Raw genomic sequence first — 11,313 nt, forward strand, 5'->3', positions numbered from 1 at the left:
ATTAATTTGGAAGGAATTTTCTCATAAATCTGGTAAATAAGCCAGACTAATCTGTTTTGAGCCTCTGGATTTAACTTGATACAGCAACTTTTATACTTTTATTATAAATTTTTCAGGAGAATAGAAATATAGTTTAATTACTTTATTTTTTTCTTGAGGGGAATATAAAATCTGATGATGACCCTCCTGCTATTCCACCGAGACAGCCTCCTCCTCCAAAGGTAAAGCCCAGAGTTCCTGTTGCTCCTGGACCGTTTGATGGACCCCTGCACAGCCCACCTCCGCCTCCGCCAAGAGATCCTCTTCCGGACACCCCTCCTCCGGTGCCCCTTCGGCCTCCAGAACACTTTATCAACTGTCCCATTAATCTTCAGCCTCCTCCACTGGGACATCTTCACCGAGATCCAGAGTGGTTCAGAGACGTTAGCACGTGTCCAAATTCACCAAGCACTCCTCCTAGCACTCCTTCTCCAAGGGTACCACGTCGATGCCACGTGCTTAATTCTAGTCACAATAATCTTGTTCATCCGCCAGCTCCCCCCGTGCCACCACGGCAGAACTCAAGTCCTCACCTACCAAAACTGCCACCAAAGACTTACAAGCGGGAGCTCTCACACCCCCCATTGTACGGACTGTCTTTGCTAGAAAATGCAGAAACTCCTCAATGACCTTAGCCATGTGTAGTCATTGACACTGGAATAGTATTTGTAAAGTTTTTTTTTTTTAATTTATTCAAAAAAGGCATAGTATTTTAGTACTATTTTGTAATGCTCTTACAAAAATGCTACTGATCAAATAAGCTTTTACAAATTGGAAAAATAAAAATACAAAAAGTCCTTCAGCATTATCCTCAGGTGGTCAGTAGCATTGCCTTGTTTTGGATCCTCAGTGCAGCCCAAAGGCCAGTATGATGAATTTATATTAGCACTGTAGACTCTGCTAAAATATGACTTAAGGTGACATTGATTGCACTGAAAAGGAATAGTGCTGTTGTGGAATTTTTGAAATTTGAGTAATAGCTGCCTTTTTAAGGCAATGAATTTACATAAACATGGAAGCTCTACGGTATTACTGGTTTTTAAACGTCTTTGACCATCTTCTCGTTTTTACCTATAGTTTTTACATCTAGAATGGTGAATAACACCCACAGTTCATAAACTGTGTAATGCCATGTCTTAAATGCCAGTATTTGCTGCTGAAGACAAAAATGAAAAGTAGGACGGAGAATAATCGAATGCACTGTTTCTTATTCTGTCAAGTGTAAGCAAAGAATATATAACCCAATTATAGAGGGAAAAGGGCATGTATCTCATTCAGATGTGCCTTTTGTTTTGGCAGACTATGGTGTCTTTAGCTATAATCAGTTGCCTATTGTTTTAGAAAACAATATGCCATGTTTGTACAGTTTTGTTTATACTGTATATTTAAAAATAATGCTAATAACCTATATAAATTGAAGTGACTTGAGGACTATAATGCAATCTGCTACTTTACTAATGCCTAAAATCAAAGAAGTTTCTTATGGCATAGGAACCAACTATCTTGCCTTTAAAACCTAATAACCTTCTCTGTAAATCATGTTAACTGAAATTTTTTAAAAATATTTTTAGATTGATAATATTAAAACCAGCAAATACCTAAAGCTTTGTTAAACTTTTTAATCAGAGGAGTGAGTGAAACTTGTATTTGCCATCTGTCTGCCTTCATTGGATGTGACGAAAAGTGCATTGCTGATAGTGCTGTAGCAGCAATTGTAAAGTAGCCCGAAGCCACGTTGTTTATTTACTGGTCTGTGGCCTTTTACTGTGCTTTGTATCAGAGTTCTTAACAAGATTAATAAATCACCCTGTCTTAATTTTTAAAAGGCTTTAAAAATGTGTTTTCATGTTAAGAAACCAGAGCTAAAGTCCTGTGGATTCATACACACGTTATTTTCAATGTTATACATCACATGTTATAGATCACATAATCACAAAGAAATTAACTGATGTAAATTATAGAGGGCTAATCTAAACGACAAGCTTCCAGCAGCCGCGTTGATGCATTCCTATGAAAAACTAGGAGCAAGCACCCTTGGAAAGGCGCGACATCATTGGTTGGATCCTGGAAACCGTCTGAATTTAAGGCCAGTGACTACTGTGCGAAATCAGCCTCCCTTCAGGTACAAACAGTCCAAATTCTCCATCATTTAATTTATTTCTAATTTATTTATTATTCCATGATCACTTCCATCGTCTTATTACAGATTATAACACCAGCTTAGTCTGAAAACGTGGTTTCCAGTGATTTAGGGCTGGGGGAGGCGGGGCGCAGCGCTCGGTCCGGGCCAGGTGAACCTGTCCTGCAGGCCTTGTGAGCTCGCGCACGCGCCGTGGCGTCGTGAGGCCCGCTCGCTCGCTCGGAGGTGAGGGCGGGCGCGGCGCGGTGACGTCATGGCACGCGCCGCCTGTGCCGGCCGGGAAGCGATGGCGGCAACTGCGGAGCCCCCGGGGGACGACCCACTCCGGAGCTTCGTGCGAGTTCTGGAGAAGCGGGATGGGACAGTGTTACGACTGCAGCAGTACAGCTCCGGCGGCGTGGGCTGCGTGGTTTGGGACGCCGCTATTGTCCTTTGCAAATACCTGGAGACGCCGGGGTTTTCCGGCGCCGGGGCGCACGTGCTGAGCCGGCGGTCGGTGCTGGAGCTGGGCGCGGGCACCGGGGCCGTGGGGCTCATGGCCGCCACGCTCGGGTAAGAGCGGGCGAGGCCGCGGGGGAGCCGCCAGCTCGGGCGCCCCGCCGCCAGCTCGGGCGCCCCGCCGCCGCGCTCCCCTCAGTCGGCGTCGTTTTCTAGGGCGGATGTGGTCGTCACCGATCTGGAGGAGCTGCAGGACCTGCTGAGGATAAACATCGACATGAACAAGCATCTTGTCACTGGTTCTGTTGAAGCCAAGGTACTGAAATGGTTTGTATGGCCTTTCTGCTTGTTTTAAGGTAGCAGCCGTGGTCTGCTTTCAAATTGACGTTTCCGCCTAAGCTGCAGAGCAGGCGAAGAGGGTTTTCTAAGGCCTTGCTTTTAAGAGTATGTAAAGTAGTTGAAGCCACAGTTAAACTCCTTGTTTGACGTCTTTAAGGGGGGAAGAAATAGAAGACCTTGCTTCTCCACCGGACTACATCCTGATGGCTGACTGCATCTACTACGAAGAGGTGAGGGTTCCGTGGGCGCCATGCCACCTCCGTGCGGGTCGGATCCCATTCTAGCACCTCAGAAGTCAGGCTGTGCTAGGTGTTGCATGTTTGGCTGTTTAATGTAGAGCTACACTCATCTTGTTTTTCTCTTAGCTTTTCGCTGTCAACACATTAATCATCACATTAAGAATTGCACTTTGAAGAACTCATTTTCTGTGGCAAGATTGATTAGATGCATGGAAAGATTCTTGGTTAATGCCGGTCTGAAACTGTTGGTAGGCATCATTCGTTTGTGAGGATAATGAGCCACTTCATGTTAGTTTAGGATCACATTTAACCTTTGTGAGATAAAGTATTGGTCGTTAAAATTGAATAAAAGTAAGCCTAAAATTGAGATCAGTTTGTCTTTGAAATGCAGTCATTAGAATGCTTTCTCTGGCAGCAGAATTTGATAAAATAGGATTGGTTAGGAGTTGTTTTCCAATCATTTGTGGAGCTGAAATTACATGTGCTTTTGCTAGGTAGCTTTAAAAATGAATAGTTCATCGCATTACTTAAGGAATTCTAATTGCCCCCTCCACTCCCTAGACTGCTTTTACAGTAGAAAATATCTAAGTCTTAAAAAACGTGCAACATGTTCTGTTTGTTTGTTTGTTTTTAAGTCTTTGGAGCCATTGCTGAAAACCCTAAAAGACGTCAGTGGATATGAGACTTGTATTATATGTTGCTATGAACAACGAACAATGGGGAAAAATCCAGAAATTGAAAAAAAATATTTTGAGGTAATTCCGTCTCTTTTTTGTAGCTTTTCCAGAGTGCCCCTGTACCACTGTGTTCAAGTGTATTATGGCAGTTTGGTGGCAAACATTCTGTTTGCAGGAACCTGACAAAAAACTTTGTACAACCCATGGATCTTCTAAGGCCCCTCCCTCACTTTTTATCTTGTATGATACTTGGTTTCTCTTTTTTTCTAATTAGCTGATATACAATCTACAGAACATCATAAAGTAATAATGGTGACACTCCTTGTCTGAGAAAGTTGTCAGTTTTTTTTCTCAAGCTGCTGTTGTTCCTGGGAAGGCAAGCAATGATGTGTATTTTATTTTTAGTCTTACTGAGTGAGGCTGGCCCCTTATTTTCCTGCTAGTGAGCTGTATCCATTTTATGGGCAAAAATCCATTCCATTCCAAGTGACTCATTTTGCAGGATCAGCTAGCTACACTTTCGTGTATTTAATGAGAAATTAAATGTCGGACTTTCAGGTAGCACATATTATACCTCTTTTGTTGTTCTTAGTTTTAATTTTGAAAGGCAAAGAGAGACACTGCAATGGGCTGGCTTATTCCCCAGATGCTTGTGGCTCAAGCTAGGTCTCCTGTGTGGGTGGTCTGCATTGCCAGGAAGCTGGAGCTCAAACCCAGGCATTCTGAGGTGAGCTGTGGCCATCTTAAACAGCCATCTTCCCCACTGAAAATTTTTTTCAATTTGTGTTCTTCACTATGAAAAATAATAGTGAACTTTTTTATTTACTTGAAGTCAGAGTTACAAAGAGAGGGAGACAGAAAAAGCTTCCATCTACTAGTTCTGTCCCAAAATGATGCCTCAGCCACAGCTGGGCCAGTCCAAACCTGGAAGCCAGGAGCTTCCCCTGGATCTCCCATGTGAGTGGGTACAGGGGCCCAAGGACTTGGACCATGCTCCACTGCTTTCTCAAGCCATTAACGTGAAGTTGTATCAGAAGTAGAGCTCCTATGGCCATAAGACATGAACTGGTCCTAAATGGGATGCTGGTGCGACAAGCTAAACATTAGCCTACATTGTGCCAGCCCAGATAATGAATTTTTGAAACTAGCAGTGTGTATAGTCAGCAAATTCTGAAGTAAACCATGTAAAAGCACATCAGTTCAGATCAGTTCTTGTGTGTGTACCCACATCAGCACTCCGCAGTGTAAATACCCGTGACATTGTTAACGCATTTGGAGACTCCTGCACTGCCTCTTACCAAGTGATTTTGTTTCCCCCACAGAAGCCACAGTTCTGATTTCTCTTACCACAGGGAACTTTGTGCTACTGAATTTGAAATATTCCTCTTTTGAATTTACAGCTCCTTCAGTTAGACTTTGACTTTGAAAAAATCCCTTTGGAAAAGCATGATGAAGAGTATCGAAGTGAAGATATTCATATTATATACATGAGAAAGAAAAAAACGGTAAATACATTCCTGGCTTTTTATCCTCTGGGAAGATTTTATCAGTGGGCTACTTTATCTGGCCTTCAGTGCATTGTAAGCTTTGATTTAGATGTACAAAAAGAGCTGTACTGATTACACAATTGAGGCTCCTGTCTCAGTTGAGATCATTTAAATGATCTTGCTTTACTTTCCTGCCCTGAAATACCCGTGCTGCTTTGTTTAAGGTCCTTTCAGCTATAAGTTACACAGCTCTGGATATCTCTTTTAAGTTTCTCTTATCTCTATGAGGTTTTAAAATGCCAGGTTTAATCATTTTGAGCTTTATTCAAGTCATTAATTTTAAAAAGAAAGATTTGTTTATTTTGAAAGTTAGAGTTATGGAAATGAAGAATGAGAGACTTAGATCTTTTGCCCACAGGTTTACTCCACATGGCTACAATGGCCTGGGCTGGGCCTGGTCCTAGCCAGGAATCAGGAGCTTCTGTCAGGTCTCACACATAGGTGCAGGGCCCCAAGCATTGACATCCTCTGCTGCTTCTCCAGGCCATTGGCAGAGAGCTGGATATGAAATGAAACAACTTAAGACTCCAACTGGGGATGCCAGCCCCATAGGTTGGGGGTTAACAGACTATGCCACCACACAAGCTCCCAATTTTTTTGTTTGCTTGAAAAGCACAGTGCCAGAAAAATCTTCCATATGCTGGTTCACTGTCTAAATGCCTGTCACTGCTAGAGTTGGGCCAGGCTGCAGCCAGGATCCTAGAACCTGTTACTTCACAAGGTGCACATTGGCAAGAAACTAGAATCTGAAGCGAATCTGGCACTTGGGCACTCCTGTATGGGATGTTGGTATTATAAGTCTTTAAGCTTCATTCTAAATGCCCAGAAAGTTTACCTTTTTAAAGTACACAGTTCATTCACAATAAAAATTATTTTAATTAAAAAAAAATAGTAAAGTACACAGTTCAGTTCAGTGTTTTACTATATTCACAGAGTTGTGGAAATCGTCCCTTTTTTTTTTAAGACATTATTTTGTTCTTTTGTGGGGGAGGAATATTATTTGAGAGGACAGCAAGAGAGAAACCCAACCTACTGGTTTGTCCTCAAAATGCCATCAATAGCTGGAGCCAGGCCCTGCTTAAGCCAGGAACTCTACTCAGGTTTCCGTTGTGGGTGACAGGAGGCCAGGTACAAGGACAGTCATCCCTGCCTCCCAGGGACTTCAGTAGGATGCTGCATCAAAAGCAGAGTACCTGGGACTCCAGTACAGTATGTGGGTGTCCCTAGTGTGCCACACGCTGCACTGTTTTCTAATTTTAAGGATGTTTTTATTTTCACTGGATATGCAGATTCACAGGGAAGGAGAAATAAAAAGCTCTTCCATCCACTGCTTCCTTCTCCAAATGGCTGCAAAGGTAGAGCTGAATCTGTCTAAATCCAAAAGCTTCCTTGGGTATCCCACCTGGGTGTTGGATCCCAAGGATTTGTGCCATCCTCCACTACTTTCCTAGACCACAAGCAGGGAGCTGAATGGGGAAATGGAGCAGCCAAGACATGAATTGGTGCCCACATGGGATGCTGGTGCTTGGAGATGAAGGATTAGCCAATTGACCTATTGCATGAGCCTCCAAAAGTTTTGGGGTTTTTTGTGGGTTTGGTTTTTTTGTTTTGTTTTTTAATCTAGAGGGAAAGAAATTCTTTCTTTATTTCCAGTCACTTCTTGTCTCTAGATTTAGCTGTGCTGTGTTAGTTGGATAATTGTAATCATGCTGTGTTGTCCATGTCTGGCTGCTGCCACTTGCCACTGTTTTCAAGGCCGTGCGACTAGCACAAGCCAGGATTTCTTTTAATCTGAGAAATATTCCTTTCGATAGATATATGCATCCTACTCATCTATCGATAGCCTTTTCATTTGTTCCTTTTTGGTCGTAATGAATAATGCTGCCATGAACATTCATGTAGGAATTTTTGTGTGGTTGTTTATAAAACTTATGAGTATCCATACCTGGAATGGAATTGTTAGGTTATGGGACCTCTGTAACCTTTTGAGGAACTGACAGACTATTCCCACATTACTCTCCCATTTTACATGCCCACCGGTAATGTGTGGGAGTTCCACTTTCCCCACTAGGGCTTGGTACTGTTTATCTTGGCTATTTTAGGCATCTTAGTCTGAAGTAGTGTCTCACTGTGGTTTTTTATTTCTCAAGTGACTGATGATGTTGAGGATCCTTTCAGGTCCCCAGAGAAATGCTTTGCCTGTTTTCATATTTGTCTTTCCCTGATTTGTATAAGAGTAGTTTGTTTATATTCTGGGTACCAGACACTTCTTGGGCATATGACTTGAAAATATTTTTTTCCATTCTGTACTTCAAAAGTTTGTCTTTAACTTCTAAAAAGTTTTTGAGGAGACAGAAAGCTCCCCTCCGTTGCTTGATTCCCACATGACTGATGACCATGGTTGAGCCAGGCTGACGCTAGGAGCCAGGAACTCAGACCACATCCCCCACATGGGTGGCACTGACCCAAATACTTGTATCATCCCCATTGCCTCCAAAGTTCTGCATAAGCAGAGCATGGAATTGAACTCAGGTGCTCTGATATAAGAAGCAGGTGTCTCAACCTGCAGTTCAACTGCTGAGCCAAACTTGTCCTATACTGGTTTTTACTTTTGCTAATGGCTGAAGCATGTTTTGCCCTTTGGTTGTTTGTTCTCTAGGTGTCTGTGATGCTGTGGGTGTTCACTGGAATTGCCGTTTAGCCACTCCTGGGAATGTTCTCTAATACTGTTTCTAGTAAGTACTTCATTGGTGATGAGCACCAATGCTTTACGTTCTTCCTGTTTTTTTTTCCTACAGATATTTCCATCATGAAGCGTTTAGCCATCTTTTCCAAGTCTTTGACAGCCTTGGTAAGCTAGAGACATAAATGAAGCATGTGAATTCAGCATGGGAAGATTGGGTTCACAGATTTTTTTTCCAGCATGTCTTTAAAGATCCAATATATAGAGAAGACAACTGCCACAATCTGTCTGAAACACACAAAGCAAATGCCAGCCTGCCTGCTGATGGGCCTGGCACCCCCCAGCTTAGGTCTTACTTAGCATCAGGTTCAACTTAAAAGAAGCATGGTGAATGTTCCTCAAAAATTAGAACTGAGATTATAAATCTAAAGTCTGCAAAAATTAGTAACAAAGCAGCATGATCAAGTCTAGATATTTTCAGAAAACTGAAAGGACATTGATCCAATTTCTAAAAAGCTTCTCTGTCTCTATTTAATGTTTTAAAATTCAGGCCATTAAGTTTTATCTTCAAGACATACACATTTTTATGTTGTATCATCTCTTAGTAGTTTGTTGTTTTACTTAGAAAAGAAGGAACCCTGGGAATGTTGTCATGTACATCTGGCCAAAGTTGTCTCTCTTCCCTCTTCGGGGAATGTGCATGTGGTTTAAATAATGCATTGACTGCTGTGCTGTGCTGCTGAGAAGACAAACCAGAGGATGGAGGCAGCAGAAGGATCTTCACAGAGTTTTCCATTTGTGAAAGGAATGAGACCAGAAAGCTCGTTCTCAGGCTTGTGCAGTTGTGTGCCTCCTGTACTTTTCCTTTGAGTTTGTCTTCCAGGAAAATCTGGCTAAAAACACTGCTATTGACTTGTTTAAATGAAACAGATTTTTGAATAGCTACAAATATAGCTCTCTGCACACTTAACCGGATGATTTTTATTCTGTCCTTATCACTTTTGTGTAATGATAATCTGCTCACACAGGCTCATCTGTCAAGGATTTAAATCACCAATTCTAAAGTTGTAGCCAGACGGAATTCAGTGCTGGTTGGTACATTTTATGTGTTAAAATAAACATTGTTTTTGAGAACATGTGACTCTGTGAATCTTTCAGAAATAGCTCTGTAGGAAATGAATATCTAACACAGGCAGCTGCTTTCCAGAAGAAAGTCAGCCCTGTTTAGAGAATTTAAGGATCAACATCAAGGATGTAAGTTGCTTCCTTTTAATCAGTCTGCAAGGTTTCTGGTTTTTATTTTGTTTTTTCTTTTGTTTTGTTTTGTTTTTGTTCTTGTTGCTTTGCTTTGTTTTAAGATTTATTTATTTTTTATTGGAAAGTCAGATATACAGAGAGAGAAAGATCTGTCTGTTGATTCACTTCCCAAGTGGCAACAACGGCTGTGCTGTGCTGTGCTTAGCTGTGCTGATCTGAAGCCAGGAGCCCAGAGCTGCTTCTGGGTCTCCCATGCAGATGCAGGGTCCCAAGGCTTTGGGCCATCCCCAACTGCTTTCCAGGCCACAGGAAGGGAGCTGGATGAGAGGCGAGGCGCTGAAACATGAGGCACTCATGAGATCCTGGTGCCTGCAAGGCAAGGACTTTAGCCACTAGGCTTCTGTGCCAGGTCCGTTTCTGTTCTTTTTCAAAATACCATGTTCATACTGCCCCTTAGCAATTCATGAATAACTTTTCCCCAGGTAGTCAGTAACCCAAATGCCTGATGCTTTTATAGTTTGGAGTTAGCACTAACCATTGTCTGCCAACAAATGAAGACTTTGTAGGTTGTTCCTTATAGAACTAATAAAGAACTTTAGCTGTAGTAGTCTGCACAGATTGTTCTTTTTTATGTCCTTTTGCGCCTTTCACTTTACCTGTGATACACAGGATCCTTGGCCTGAAGGTCTCCTTGACTTTACTAACAAAATCCAGCTCCTTAGTCTGGACAGGTGCAGTTTACAATCCAGAGTTTCTGAAACAATCCAGCTGAAATCACAGTCCTGCTTCACTTCCTCTCCTCCCTGTCTTGCTAGCCTCTCCTGTCACTTCAGTAAATCCTGCTTAGACCCAGCTACAACTGTCTTCATGGGAACTGGCTTCAGATATTAGCTATAGAGATAAGTGATTTTTAAAAGTTTAATGAGATTCTCCTCCCCCTTCTTTTTTTTATAAGGAAAGGCAGATCAGATTTAGAGGAGAAGGATCTTCCATCCACTAGTTCATTCCCCAGATGGCCTCAGCAACAGCTGAAACTGAGCTGATCAGGAGCTCCCTGTGGGCCTTCCATGGGGGTGCAGGGTCCCAAGCAGGGAGCTGGATGGAAAGTGGAACACCCAGCACATGAACTTGTGCTCATGTGGGATCCCGGCGCTTGTGAGGTGAGGACTGAGCCATTGTGCTGGGTCCTCTTGTTTTATGAGGGAAACCAAAGCTGAGGTCAAGAAGTACCACATCCTACATTCCAAGACCAGCACAGTAGTTTGGACCAGTAAGCTGCAGGGTGTTCATAGGTGCCAGGTGGCCAGCATGAGAACATACTATCTGATTGGCCACTGGTGCACAGACAGCCGAGTTCCCCAGCAGGGGCCCAGTTTTGGGGAAATGGTCTTCCTTGGGCTTTCCCCATTGTGAGAGAGAGCAGACCATGTACCACAGAAACCACAAGAAGGCTAATAAAGAGAGACCAACGTCTGTTCAGTTGGCCTTGTGCTGTTGTTTTTTTGTTTGTTTTTCCAGCAGATTAACTCATTTGTTGTTTTATTCCATAGCATGGGAAGTGGGGGAAGCAGTGTACCTGTAAGGCAGGAGATTATTAAAGATGGTCTTTCCAGGATGAGAGTTGATGGATGAGTTCGGTGCTAGAAAGTATCTGGGGGCCCGGAACCATGGCATAGTGGCTAAAGTCCTTGCCTTGAATGCACCTGCTGGGATCCCATATGGGCACCGGTTCTAATCCTGGCAGCTTCACTTCCCATCCAGCTCCCTGCTTGTGGCCTGGGAAAGCAGTCGAAGACAACCCAGAGCATTGGGACCCTGCACCCGCATGGGAGACCCAGAAAGTTCTTGGCTCCTGACTTTGGATCAGCACTGCACTGGCCATTGCAGTCACTTGGGGAGTGAATCATCGGACAGAAGATCTTCCTCTCTGTCTCTCCTCCTCTCTGTATATCTG

The 11,313-nt window shown here is 43.0% G+C and overlaps 2 protein-coding genes across 7 annotated transcripts in view; both read left to right on the forward strand.

The window, feature by feature from the left end:
- Positions 1 to 1,864, forward strand: part of SOS2 (SOS Ras/Rho guanine nucleotide exchange factor 2) — a 101,959-nt gene extending 100,095 nt beyond the window's left edge. For all 3 annotated transcript variants that reach the window (XM_040969661.1, XM_040969663.1, XM_040969662.1), the window contains one exon: positions 159 to 1,864. In XM_040969661.1, the coding sequence (XP_040825595.1) occupies positions 159 to 668 (510 nt within the window). In that variant the 3' untranslated portion in view covers positions 669 to 1,864. The remainder of the gene's footprint in view (positions 1 to 158) is intronic.
- A 566-nt stretch (positions 1,865 to 2,430) lies between these two features.
- On the forward strand, positions 2,431 to 9,401 carry VCPKMT (valosin containing protein lysine methyltransferase). 4 transcript variants are annotated; one of them, XM_040969664.1, is made up of 6 exons: positions 2,431 to 2,731; positions 2,834 to 2,944; positions 3,114 to 3,186; positions 3,831 to 3,950; positions 5,273 to 5,377; positions 8,218 to 9,401. In XM_040969664.1, exons 1-6 carry the CDS (start codon positions 2,433 to 2,435, stop codon positions 8,230 to 8,232), a joined length of 723 nt encoding a protein of 240 aa, XP_040825598.1. In that variant the 5' UTR covers positions 2,431 to 2,432; the 3' UTR covers positions 8,233 to 9,401. The 4 variants fall into 4 exon arrangements, with proteins under 4 accessions (XP_040825598.1, XP_040825601.1, XP_040825599.1 ...); XM_040969665.1 differs by lacking the exon at positions 8,218 to 9,401 and adding an exon at positions 8,079 to 8,185 and having other exon boundaries at positions 2,444 to 2,731; XM_040969667.1 differs by lacking the exon at positions 5,273 to 5,377.
- The last annotated feature ends 1,912 nt before the right edge of the window (positions 9,402 to 11,313 follow it).

This window comes from Ochotona curzoniae, unplaced genomic scaffold (genome assembly GCF_017591425.1).
Source record: "Ochotona curzoniae isolate NIBS_2020 unplaced genomic scaffold, NIBS_Ocur_1.0 scaffold_4701, whole genome shotgun sequence".
NCBI lineage: Eukaryota > Metazoa > Chordata > Mammalia > Lagomorpha > Ochotonidae > Ochotona > Ochotona curzoniae.